The following is a 13050-nucleotide window of genomic DNA, read 5'->3' as shown; positions in this document are numbered from 1 at the left end:
CATGGCCCCATAACTTGTGCGAATCAGCGATGTTGGGGAGGTTGAGACGCAAGACGATGATGCCTTTCTTCCCTGAAATTTATATATATGTATGTTTATATATATATATATATATATGTATGTATGTGTATATATAATATATATATATATATATACAAGTGTTCGTGCGCCCTCGAATGAGTGCCCACAGGTCCCTTGCTCTCCTCTACATCGTGCGGGTTTCTCTCTAGCCTTGTCCCCTCGCGACCTTGCAGCCCTTGTCGTGATTCCCCTCTATAAAACTCGAGCTCGAGCTTAGCCGCCTCTCCCCCGTGCGGCTGCTGCTATAGCAAGTTGCGGTGCTTGTCTTTAGGAGCTGCAGCTGAGCTTGTAGAAGGAGGAGAGGCGTGCGGGATCGGAGAGAGAGCGCGATCATCAGGCGTTGACGGCGGCGGCCATGGCGTCCTCGGGCAGCGGCGGCGGCGGCGCGCCGGGGTCGCCGTGCGGGGCGTGCAAGTTCCTGCGGCGCAAGTGCGCGGCGGAGTGCGTGTTCGCGCCCCACTTCTGCGCCGAGGACGGGGCGGCGCAGTTCGCGGCCATCCACAAGGTGTTCGGCGCCAGCAACGCGGCGAAGCTGCTGCAGCAGGTGGCCCCCGCCGACCGGAGCGAGGCGGCGGCCACCGTCACCTACGAGGCCCAGGCCAGGCTGCGCGACCCCATCTACGGCTGCGTCGCCCACATCTTTGCGCTGCAGCAGCAGGTAATTAACGCTGCCCCTCTACCTCTCCACGCGCCGGCCGGCGGCGTTCTTGCCGAGGGCGCGCGCATGCAAACCCCTGAACGCATGCATGTACCGCGCGCGCAGGTGGCGAGCTTGCAGATGCAGGTGCTGCAGGCGAAGGCGCAGGTGGCGCAGACGATGGCGGCGGCCGGCGGGCCGCAGGCGGCGGGGAGCCCTCTCCTGCAGCGGTGGCCGCTAGAGCCCGAGTCGCTGTCGACGCAGAGCTCCGGCTGCTACAGCGCGCGGAGCTGCGACGGCTCGGCGTCGCTCCAGGAGATGTACTGCGGCTTCGGCGAGCAGGAGGAAGGCAGCTACACGAGATGATCGAGTCGTTCGCGCCAACCATCGCACAGCCTAGAGACCGCGGGGAAAACTTGTTGATTTATTTGCAGCGTGCGTTGTCTCTTTTGTTTAGTTCAGCGCCGGTTTGGGGAGCTTGTTGATTTGGGCCGTGTTTAGTTCTTTACACATAAAAATTTTGCGTTGAAATCTTACTAATTTGAAGTACTAAATGAAGTCTATTTATAATTTTTTTTACATAAATGGGTTGTAAATCGCGAGACGAATCTAATGATGCTAATTAATCTATGATTAATCCATAATTAACGGATTGTTACTGTAGAATCACTGTTGCAAATCATATATTAAGTAGGCTCATTAGATTCGTCTCGCGGTTTACAACCCATCCATGCAAAAAGTTTTGTAAATAGACTTCATTTAATACTCCATGCATGTGTCCCAACATTCGATGTGACGTTTTTTTTTGCGTTTACGGGGTTTACGGATAAAGATCTAAACAGAGCCTTGGTGCGAGGCTCTAGTACTGTACTGCTTGCCAACTTCATCTGTAAAGGGTGGAGCTCATGATCATGTGGTTAAGGAAGAACACATCAGCACATCAGAATGAAATCACACGTATAATCAATTTCATAGTATTGCTTAGGGCGCGTTTAGTTACCAAACCAAAAAATTTTGGTTGTCAAATCAACAGTTTGACCAGATGTCGGAGGACTTTTCGGGCACTAATTAAAAAACTAATTTTAGAACTCACCTGGAAACCGTGAGACGAATCTTTTGAGGCCTTTGACCGCATCATTAGCACAAGTGGGTTACTGTAGCACTTATGGTTAATCATGTACTAATTAGGCTCAAAAGATTCATCTTGCCGTGTACATCCAAACTGTGCAATTAGTTTTGTTGTTTAACTACATTTAGTACTTCATACACGTGTCCAAAAAGAGAGACACAAATTTCAAAGTGAAAATTTTTGGGAACTAAACGCGCCCTAATTAGATGGAGTACTCACGCACTGTTTAGATATATGCAAACTTTGATGCATACATGGGGAGAACGTAGCAGACAGGGAAAAGAAAGGCGCAGAATTGGAGCCTTCAGACGTCAATTCACAAGGATGGCAAGAAGACAGCATCTGTTTATTTGACAGGATAGAGAAGACAAGTGCAAGGAATGGACTGCCACCAATGACTGATTCGTGCAACTAGACTCGAGCTTAGTTCAGGATGCCGTGGACTGGGCATGAGATGACCCTGGCCCTAGCTGCTTTGTACATGGTCGGGCCGCTCGAGCTGCTTATGGGCCTGTCAAGCTTCTGTCCCGTCGTGTTTAAAAGCCTTAAAGGCATGTTTGGAACTCACGAATTCATTTTACAGGATTCAATTGAAAACGGTTCCTTTTTTTATTTCAGGAATTCATAACAAACCGATCAACAATTCCTATAGAAATTTTGAATAAGTTCGGTGCTAGCTTGATCCCTTTTTGGTTATTTTGGGCATGGTTTAGGTTTGACCCGGCCCTGTCCTTGAACTTCAGAATGAACGTAGGACTAGTGCTGCTAAAATAGGATCATTGCATCAAAATCCTTTCATAAACAAACAAAGAAGCTGAAAAGTATCTGCAAGAAGGGCGTTTTCATTTCATTTTCCATTTACATCGCGCTTCAAAAATTTATTGAAAGATTTCCTGATGAAACTCACAAGATATTGGTCGCAATGGAACTTACCTATACATATGCATATACATGTTTACATTATTTGACCATTTAACGAGTGGCACACTTACTACTGCATGTGTTTTTTTTTTCTTTCTAAATATTACCTTATTTGAAGGTACACTCATCTCAAATTCTCAATCGCTCTCCAAACAGCAAGTCGCTCAAACTAGGTCATTGCAGATATCGTGTAAATCTGCATTAAATTCAGGAATCGTGATATGCATGCATGTATGACATTTATTTACGGATAGATTTTTAGTTCTAAGATTATATTCAATAACTTGGATTTTTTGGAATTCGTTTTCCAAGAAATGGACATGTTATATCATACATGCTAGATCGATATTATTAAAAATATATTGAGAAGAGGGAAGCATATGGGAAGCGGAAAGGGAGAGCTTTACACTGAATATCTTGATTGTTTACATCCTGAGCAACAAGGTGCTCAACGCTTACAGGACACCGATTACACCAAACTGCACTATGATTCAAATGCTTTGCAAGCTGATGAGCAAGCTCTCGTGTGCTAAGGTGTTGTTATTAGTTCACTGTAAAGACAGCAATTATTGATGCTTTCGTCTAATCGTCTCCCGCTTGGTATGATATGGTATTATGTTTCCTGTGATATGATGTGCCTGTCTTGTTAATAATTAGGATGCAAAGTGGCATCCTTTTCTTATGTTTTTTGCTTTCTTTGTTATAGCATTAATTCATCATGTAGATCATGTATCAATTTATAAAATACGTACTTTGTACGTGGAATACAAACTTTAGTGATTGTGAAACTACTTTTGCCACTTTAGTTGACCTGTTTCAGATTTAATTTAAACCACCAAAAGGAAAATATACTTAATTGTTATTCTCTCTTTCAACTAAGTCAATCCTCTATCATTAGTCTTGATACATATATTACTCCCTCACCCCACAAATATAAGGACATAATAATGAGGAAGGAAAAGACTCAACTTTATTTTAGCTAGTCAACTTATTCCTAAAAATGTAAAATGGGTTCTATACGTATTTGAGTGAGTAATGACGACTAAGCCCCATATTGCACTAGCTTCTAGTTTGATAAACAAAACTAAAAATAACTAAGCTATCCACAAGTCATGGAATTTGCAAATTTCAAATTGTACAATTGAATTCTCCAATAATCCATGAAACTATATACACAGTTTGGCTATACATGCATTTATTGTTTTCTTCTGTATGATATAAACTGTGAGCCAGCAAAATCTAATAGCTAATAATTTAGGTACCATTTTTAGATGATAAGATAAAAATCTAGACCGTACCTCTTCTGCAAAAAGCATGTTGATGCAGGACTGCAGGTCACTAATGTGGACTGTTTAGAAGGGTCACATATGAATTGCACGGTCATATACATCCTCTTGATTAATTGATTTACTATCTTACTGCTAGTAATTACATTATATTTTATGCTGAGAGGTTAATGCTTAGTTACGCTCAATTGAGTTATTCACAATATAATCATTGTCCAATAACTATATGCATGGTTGCATAGATGATGTAGCATTATGAATTGACCTACTGCCTCTATATGTACACATGCTGATCCCATGGCCCCATGTATTACATCTATCTTCTGTAATCATGATTTGTTTGCTCCGTCCTGCTGTAACATACATGTCTTATTAGCCTGACATTTTCCAAAATAGGTATTCTCTTGCCTTACAATTATGCAAATAGTATTCCCTCGATTGTTAAAAATACTAAGTTCAAAATAAGCTAGCTAGTTCAAATTGAACTGGCATTCTCCAAATTGTTTTACTCTGATTAAAATATCTGGTTAGCATTTTTCCAAATAGCTAGCCTCAAGACTAATACATATCCACAGCGCGACTAACCCTAAGAGTATAGTTAAGTGGGCCAATTCACAGAACGGACAGGGTTTAGTGTGTGTGTAGTCCTGGAAAACAGTTATAAGAGTAGACATATAAGAAGCAGTAAGCATACGGATTTAACTGAAGGAGGTTATGTGAATTTAAGTAGAGGGACAATAAATCCACATATAGGAGAATTATTTTATAATTCTCTGAGAGACAAAGGGTTCTATCATATCATCTCTCTAGCTATGTAGAAGATGTGTCCCATCAGCAAGAGTTTCAGTAGTGTTCAAAAAAAAAGCAAGAGTTTCAGTAAAAGGAGTCAACGAAAATAGTAAGCTAATTGGATCTTCCACGTGTGGCCATGAATCAATCAGCTGTCTCTCAATACTCTGGTCTCTATTATTCCTTGCAGTACATTATTTGGGCATGACAAATCTAACCTTATCTGCACAAGTACTGCTGCAGGTAGAGAGAGAAGTGGAGAAGAAAGCACAACTCCAAACTGACCAAAGTAGCTTGTGCATAATCATAACAAAAATATTTTTCATGTCTTAATTAATTAGGTTTCTACACTGATCAATATATATAGATCTATATATCAATGAACTCCCACACATGCACCATGCTTCTGAATTATTTCTAGCAGAGATCGATCGGTCTCGAATCGATCGAAAATCGCACATATATTACCCAAGCTCAAGTCCAAAACATGGTGAGGAATTGAGAACAGATATATATCTATATATCTCTTGTGATATATTTTCTGCGCTAGTAGTTCTCAGTTCTTACGAGCGATGGTTCAGGTAAGCGTAAGCCACGCTCTGCAGGTCCTCGCAGTCTTGGTACCCCGACGACGACCTCCACCCGCTCTCCTCCGCCCCGAACGACGACGAGTCCGCCGCAGCCTCGAAGGCGGCCGCCTGCCGGCCGTCGTCGTCGGCCGCGCCGGCCTGCTCGAACGCGTGGTACAGCGACTGCTGCATGTAGTCCGACCCCAGCAACGCGGTCAGGGACTCGTGGCGGCCATTGCCGTACGCGCTCGGCTGCGCGGCCGGCGGCGCGCCCACGGCGCCCGCGCCTCCATTGCTGCTGCACCAGGGGTAGCCGTACCCTAGCTGCTCCGCCGCGCTGCCCATGTAGCCCTTGGCGTCCTCGTGCACGCCCTGCCCCTGCGCCGCCTGCGCCTTGAGCGACGCCAGCTGCGCCTGCAGCGTCATCACCTGATCGAATCGGAGCACGGCAACACGGATCAGCAAACAGTAGTGCACGCGCGCGACGGCGCGAGAGGGCAAGAAGGCGATCGACAAGAGATGACGCACCTGCTGCTGGAGCGCGAAGATGTGGGCGACGCAGCCGTAGATGGGGTCGCGCAGCCGCGCCTGCGCCTCGTAGGAGATGGTGACGGCGGCCTCGGGGCGGTCGGCGAGCGGCAGGTGCGCGAGGAGCTTGGACACGTTGCTGGCGCCGAACACCTTGTGGATGGCGGCGAAGTGCGCCGCGCCCTGCTCGTGGCAGAAGTAGGGCGCGAAGACGCACCCGCGCACGCACTTGCGCCGCAGGAACTTGCACGCGCCGCACGGCGACCCGAACCCTGTCATCTCCAAGCTCTCTCTCTGAATCTGATCGAGAGATCACCGCCGGCCGGTGAGATCAACCGATCGATCGAGCACGGTGATTATATTTCCGGCCTCGCCTGCTGCCGTGTCGCTGTTAGCAGGCCAAGCTAGCTGATGATCGGCGCGGTGAGGACGGGGTGCAACGCCCAGCATTGCTTATAAGAAGGGGCGGGGGATTAGGGCCAGCGGCCAGGGGATTAAACAAATCCGGCGTGTCTCCCCAATGGCCAACCGGCTCCATTATTTTGAGCTCCCAATCGCCCTCGCCCCTCGCCGCTAAATTTTATGGCCATTAATCTGAAAAACACACTGCACGGGGCACCCTACAGGGGCTAGCAGGAGTACCTGTGCAGAGGACAATGGGGGTCTGGAAGACGCAATGATTGATAATCGTTTGCTAAGGGCTTTGGGTTTGGTCTGATACTTTTAGTTTTTTTTTCTGTGCCTGCTCATGCAGCCATTTCTTTTGTGTGCAGTTGGGCTCAGCTGCTGCGAGACCAGCGAGCACAGTCTAGTTGATAATTCGGTGGATAAATGCGTTTTTAATTTCGGTGTATCGTGTAGTACATACACTCTACATCACCTGGCTCCAGACGTGGAGTTGTCGCTGCTCTCTCATCCCTTTGATTTTTTTTCCTTTTCTTTTTATTTTCTGAGATGAGGAGGAAAAGCCAACAATTATGAGTGATGGGGAGGAACTAGTTCTGGTGTCACATCTCTCTTTAATTATGAGGGAACTATATTGCTGTTTATTTTAATATTAGTTCTGTAGGCATGTAAGTCCAACCCCTGAGAAAACAACCTAACCAAGGCCTGCCAATTTGTAGCTTAAATATGCTTGAAAAAAAAAGATATTTAGCTTTAAGATGTACTATTTCTATATTATAACAACAGCACCAATGGAAGACTGGAGCAGGGGAGCAGAACTTCTGAGACTCTGTTGCCTCTGCTTCAAATAATGTTCAAAAGGGTGATTACTGGTGCCTGTATTTTTATCCTAATAAGGCTTTTGCCTTCCACTAACCCTTGGAAGAGTTTGCTGAACCAAATTAGGCTGGACTAAGCTAATTTGTTATTGGATGGTTGGTCCTAGCCTCTTGGCCTATGCTTATCATTACGTTATTATGGTGATTCGGAAACTAGCATATCCTGGCACTACTGATGACATTGTAAACATCAGTCTACTGCATCCTAGATTCATAGGCTCATGTAATTATCAACCAAAACAGATGGAAAGGAAAGGGATGCTGCCCTCATTTGTCCTCTTCTGTTCTATATGTCCAAACATGGTGGACCTGTGGACCTGGTTACTTATGCTCTGAATGATTCTCATTTCTGACAGACGAATCACACATGGGAGGAATAACAGAGATCATAACCAGAGCATCAAAAGTCAGAACAATGTGTGCGTGCATGCTCTCATCTCATGATGGAGCTTGAGGTGGATCAGACTGGTACACACCTTTATCTTTAGTGTGCCTGTTCCCATTTTTCCTCTATTTTGCAGCAAAAGAAAAGGACTAGGTTTGTATAAAACACTTCAAGAAATTAGGCTTGTGCAGTATATCTTTGCGTCTTACTCTAACATAAAAAAAGTACTCTGCATTTTTCATGAACAACAGGCTTCATTTCCTCCAGAGACAAGTACTCTGTAGAACATTTGAACTGCCCTATGCACCTAGAGTACTAGACAGGCATGTTTACACTTCAGTATCCAACTACTACATGTTTAGCAGCTCAGCATCCAACCTCTTCCTGATAAGCTACGTATGAACTACTGACAATGGGACTGCTGTCGTATTAGTGCATCATTTGCTCAAGCCATTTACACCACAACGCCAAAAACAGAAAATACATTATTTACAGTTTTGGGCTGCATGCACCATGCAATTCAGTTACACATTCCGGAAGTCTTTGAATGATGTCTACAACATTGCCACACGACAAGTAAGGTGCGCCATACTGTATCTAGCTCACATCATAGACTCGCAACTTTGCCAAAACCTTACCTAAGGTGCAGTTAGTTAGCCACACCTTTGTCACAGTATGGTAAAGATGTGTGGCATGTACCTTATACAGACTCGTAAGACTCAGTTATTTACCGATTTTTGTGTACAAAATTCTCGATTCCTATAAGTAGAGTAGAAAATAAGCTGATCCAAAAAAAAAAGCAAATAAGCATCTACTATATTCTTTCTAAAGTGGAAGTACGTGGATTTCTCTGGATTCGCTAGGTAGGGTTGTCACTAGTTTCAGAAACACCTATAGGTAGTACTTCACCACGCTACCTGGTTGGATCTCCTCCTAGTTTTTAGTCTTTTACGTGTTTGTTTGCTTCGGTGTCACATCAAACCCAAACCCATGTTAATAGAGGTGGCAAAAAATAGTGAAATGGAAAGGCTAGGGTAGGTCTGGTACGTACCCCAGGTGCCCATTTTTGGTGCAGCTTAATTGGCCCCACGGTGACCACTAATGCATCTCTTTCCCATTGTTTATTTATCCTGCAAGTGTGTTCGTCCTCAGTCCTCTGGGGACTAGCGTTAATCTTGTCGAGCTTTGGAACCTGGAGCATGGACATTTCTAAATTATTTATCGTTTTGTTCACATTTGATCGAAATGGTTGTGGAATGTGCTCATTCCTCTGGGGACTTAACCTTCTTGTGCATTGTACACGACAAGAATCTTCCTGTAGTCAGAAAAAAAAAGAGATTCATCAGTACTTGTACAATCTGCAACTAGTTGTACCACATCTGGAATGACCTGAAACTGAACCGAAGATTGCATCCTGGCTGCACTGCAGAGGAAAAACGACCTTGAAAGTTGAAACAAAACAAAACCAAGACAAATTTCAGAGCCCCAGCGACCAACGTCAAAGAGGAAGGAGCAGCAGCGCTGAAACTGGCCGGCAAGCACTGTGGCCGGTGAGCCCCAGGAGCGGAAGGGGACAAGCAGGCCCTGAAACCTTTGCAGGCCGCAAGCGATTGTTGCCTCTTTGGAATGCTGCGCGTGCCCAGCGCCTGTAAGTTCGGGGGCTCCCTCCCCTCATCCAATCCAATCAACCTTCCAGCAGCCTGCAACGTGAATGCATGTCATGTGATGAGCCAGCAGGCTCACCTTGCTCCCGAATTCTGATCGAGGTTGGCTTCACCAATCGCCACTAACCTTTTCTCTGGGGTCGATGCCCATCTCCCTGTCACCTCATGCTAGAATGCTACTACTTTTTAGATTCACTCTGCTCTCGCCTTTCTTTACATATTTACCTTTCTTTTTTGCACGCCCCGCAAGGCTACATATGAAAAACGCTGTTCCTGCATCCAACTTTCTTCTGATCGATTCTCTACCTCAATTTAAGGGCTCAGCTAGCTCCTACTGAATTTTCTATCAGAAAAGGAAATTGTGCTCATGCATTGAGACAGTTACTCTCCTCGTGTAAATATGTAATGAGCCATGAACAAGCTCCAAACAATGGCAGAAGCAGAGATGCTAACCAAGTACACTGCACAGAAGTAATCAGTGAACAGGGTACGGTGATCTGATGAAACAAAACGCAAATACAGTAGCAGAGTATTTATTTCAAAATACAGTAGCAGAGTAGCAAGGAATGGGGCCTGTGCTTGCATGATTTCGGCGATAAGAATCCAAATTATATTCCATCAGTCCTCAGAATTTAGGACATGCCTTAGAAACTTGTGCTGATGCGTGGCGTTTAGCACTTTAGGTGTGCCCTATCCTGGGCCCAGCTTAAGCGGCCGGGAAACCGAGAGAAGTGGGGCTAAAAACTACCAAAAAAGACCTTGAGGGAGGGTCGGCGGTTTGGCATCTCGTGCCTTGTGCTTATGCGGATGAGGAGCAGGGATAGGACATGTCCCAAGTATTCCTGGGGATGAGCAGATGGAGCTCGGCGGCTTCGGTGCCTTTGCACAGGCAGGGCGCTGAGTGGTGGGTCTCCCTGTCGTCCCGTCCCACAAGTTCCATTCCATGGAGTGAACAGCTAGCTGTGCTTTTCTCTAATCCATGCTTGGAAAAATTAAAGCTCGTACCAAATACCAATAGCTGAGTAGGACTGTCAGGTTCAGATGCTACATCGTTAGTGCAAACCCTATCTAGTTACTGCACTGGTTTGGTTTGCTTTTCAAGTTCAATCTACTGTTTTTTTTCGCGACCGTGTCTCAGCACGTATTTCATTAAGAGAGAGAAGTTCAATCTACTGTTCATATGTACTCACCGACATGCGTGGTCTTGGATACAACTGGTTATATACACAGGTCTACATGTATATACAACCAACACTCCTTTTCACCCGTTGCTAATCAGAGTATGAGGTGTCTCCAATCAGCAGTGAAGTCAGAAAGGCTTCACTTCAAGCCTACCCTTGATTCTTCTAAGAGAAAAAAGAAAATAACACCCAAACACCCTTGACTGAGCAAACGTTGCAGTTGCAGTAACCTATATTAAGGCAACACCAACACATTCTTTCCTTGCTGCGATGAGACTGCCAGTGCCAGCAGCGTGTGCCTTGTCCTCCAGAGACGAGCGGTTGCTTCAGCTCGCCGGCCCGGAAACCCGCTGGAGAACACGGCCTGCAGCTGCAATATTCTCCGCGCGCACGAGCGGACAGATAATCATTCACGCACGCACGCGTACACTGGTCTGAAGAATAAGGCTCTGACAGCGAGTCGCCAAGAGGACTCCAATAATAGCAGTACGCTGATGCAGTGCAGAGCCATTGTTCATTCTTCATAGCGTATTGTTACTCCATTGCCGCGTGTTGTGTTGTGTATGTAGATGATGCAAGCCGCTGCTGTTCAACAACGTGTGATGCATAGTTGGCGGTGATAATTCCGCAGCGTTCTTGCATAGTGAGACTTTAGGGGATGATAGAGACAGAGACTTTCGTGCCTTGACCAAGTGCGTGCATAGGACAAAAAAGATCCTTCTTCCGGGTTCTTTGTGCAGCGATTTCACAAGGATTTCGAAGGAGATGGTACAAAAAAGAAAATAATTCCTCCAAAATTAGAAATAAAAACTCTTCTTGTTTTCGTCTTAATTCTTGCATAATCTCCCACGAGCCAAGTAACTCACAAAGGCTAATAATCAATCCAATCCAAGCTTGCATTGTTCTTTTCTTCGATCAGCATTGTGTGCTGTATATCACTCCACCAGTTCATCAGCTAGAACAACGACAGAAACAAAAACAAATCCGGAGGAAAAGATCACTGTGAGTTGGGAGCCATGTTCATCATTAGCATGTAGTGCTGGTCAAAGAAACGGGGAATAAGAAACAGAATTAGAAGCCGCTAACCCAATGGAAAAACAGGCCGGGCGACGGAGCGTCGTCACGGCTCACATGGCATCCATAAGCTCTCGCTCTCGCTCTCCCCGCAAGGCGCCAGGACACGGTTGGGTGGCTAGTCAAATTTGGCCTCGTCCGTGGAACGCCCGGTCGGTGGTCCAAGATAACTGTCCGTCCGTCGTAACCCCGTCCGGATTAGGATTTTTCCCGTTGTACGTAACGGCAGCCTCGCACGTGTGGGGCCGCGCCACGTGCCAACATGATTGCCGGCTTCTAAACCTAATGAGAGGGTTCTTTCTTATGGGTTTAATAATCTTATTTTTTATGCTGTAATCTTCTATTGATGGCGTGCGTGTACTAATGTTCAGTTGTTTATTCAGTTCGTGGATATCTTGTTCACCTTCTTGCGTGAAGTGGCCTTGTAAGTTTACACGAAACTTACCAGCAATGAAGATTAGCAGCTGGTGTTTATTATTCCAGCTTGTTCCTTACGCTGTGCAGCTTAATAAGCTCACAATGGAGCCAAAATGTTGGTCTTCAGAGTTCAGGTCGTTGCAAGTTCTGTGCGTTGTGCGTGTAACTTTCGCCGCGAAAGCTGAGAAAAGGACATCGAGACACTGTTTCTGTCGTCAAGGAGTATGATCAGATCCACTGTTCTTCCTTGTTTGGTTTCTGCACCGCGCATGGACGCCCATGCATCGTTCAGCATTGCAAACCTTTTGAGTCATTCGGATCTCTCTGTCAGTGAATGACAGCGCAATGCCTAGAGTGCCATACGTACGTCAGAGTTCAGACTTCAGATCGCCCAACTGTCGCTCGGCTTTGAATGTACAGTTGGAGTTTGGACTTTTGAAGCCTTCAGAAAAAAAAAGGTTACATCTCAATCTTAACCTACAAAAATAGATTTGTCGGTGTCATTTACAATGGATAAAAGCACATCATACTACGTGGATCCAGCTTGCTGTGTTGCAAGTAGCATTCGTTCTATAGAGGTTCCCGAGACCAGTCAAGCCTCCAAACATGGAAGAGGCGTAATCACAGTGGATGCCCTTCCAAACGATCTATGAACGCAACAAAATGTATCAAGCTTTCACCAAACCAGATGGTATAAGCAGTGTGTGCTCAACGAACTCCAGCGTTCTGTCCCTCCTTCAGATTCGGTTCCGTCTGATGTTCAGGTTCTACACCTTCTCTCAACTAACAGTTCGTATGGGTTGTATGGGAAGCCGTTCATCTACGTCGGCAGAGCTCAACTGTCTGCAACCCGGCTTCGAAAGCGACTCAAGTTAACCACCTAATGACCCTCTCCCGGTCAAATCGGTTTGGAGTGTTGGCTCACTCCCCCCTGACCATTCATTCATTCATTCATTCAGCTCCCTTGTCACTTTCCGAACTAACACGAATTAGGGCTACCTGAATAACATATCCTCCTGCCATGTGCGCCCTGTTGCTCAGAAAACATATTCTTACGCAACAACATGGCTTTGCCCTCGCTCTCTGGATAGCATTTTCGCCGCTAG

At 45.6% G+C, this 13050-nt stretch overlaps 2 protein-coding genes across 2 annotated transcripts; one reads left to right on the top strand and one right to left on the bottom strand.

Moving 5' to 3' along the window:
• Nucleotides 1-199: 199 nt before the first annotated feature.
• On the top strand, nucleotides 200-1247 carry LOC120692406 (LOB domain-containing protein 16-like). Its single transcript, XM_039975683.1, has 2 exons — nucleotides 200-739; nucleotides 845-1247. The coding sequence occupies exons 1-2, from the start codon at nucleotides 437-439 to the stop codon at nucleotides 1082-1084; spliced, it is 543 nt and encodes a 180-aa protein (XP_039831617.1). The 5' UTR covers nucleotides 200-436; the 3' UTR covers nucleotides 1085-1247.
• A 4007-nt stretch (nucleotides 1248-5254) lies between these two features.
• LOC120691772 (LOB domain-containing protein CRL1-like) lies at nucleotides 5255-6525 on the bottom strand. Its single transcript, XM_039974963.1, has 2 exons — nucleotides 5941-6525; nucleotides 5255-5841 (listed from the first exon to the last, which is right to left on the bottom strand). The coding sequence occupies exons 1-2, from the start codon at nucleotides 6217-6219 to the stop codon at nucleotides 5407-5409; spliced, it is 714 nt and encodes a 237-aa protein (XP_039830897.1). The 5' UTR covers nucleotides 6220-6525; the 3' UTR covers nucleotides 5255-5406.
• Between the last annotated feature and the right edge of the window lie 6525 nt (nucleotides 6526-13050).

The sequence above is a fragment of the Panicum virgatum genome, chromosome 9N, assembly GCF_016808335.1.
Source record: "Panicum virgatum strain AP13 chromosome 9N, P.virgatum_v5, whole genome shotgun sequence".
In the NCBI taxonomy this organism is placed as follows: Eukaryota; Viridiplantae; Streptophyta; class Magnoliopsida; order Poales; family Poaceae; genus Panicum; species Panicum virgatum.
Note: the sequence above shows the minus strand (reverse complement) of the source record. Positions and strands in the feature narration are given on the sequence as shown.

Coding starts and splice junctions, on each gene's coding strand:
- LOC120691772 (XM_039974963.1), bottom strand. CDS start 6,219: ATGACAGGGTTCGGGTCGCCGTGCGGCGCGTGCAAGTTCCTGCGGCGC. Junction 5,842..5,940: donor TCTTCGCGCTCCAGCAGCAG/GTGCGTCATCTC, acceptor CGATTCGATCAG/GTGATGACGCTGCAGGCGCA.
- LOC120692406 (XM_039975683.1), top strand. CDS start 437: ATGGCGTCCTCGGGCAGCGGCGGCGGCGGCGCGCCGGGGTCGCCGTGC. Junction 740..844: donor TCTTTGCGCTGCAGCAGCAG/GTAATTAACGCT, acceptor CCGCGCGCGCAG/GTGGCGAGCTTGCAGATGCA.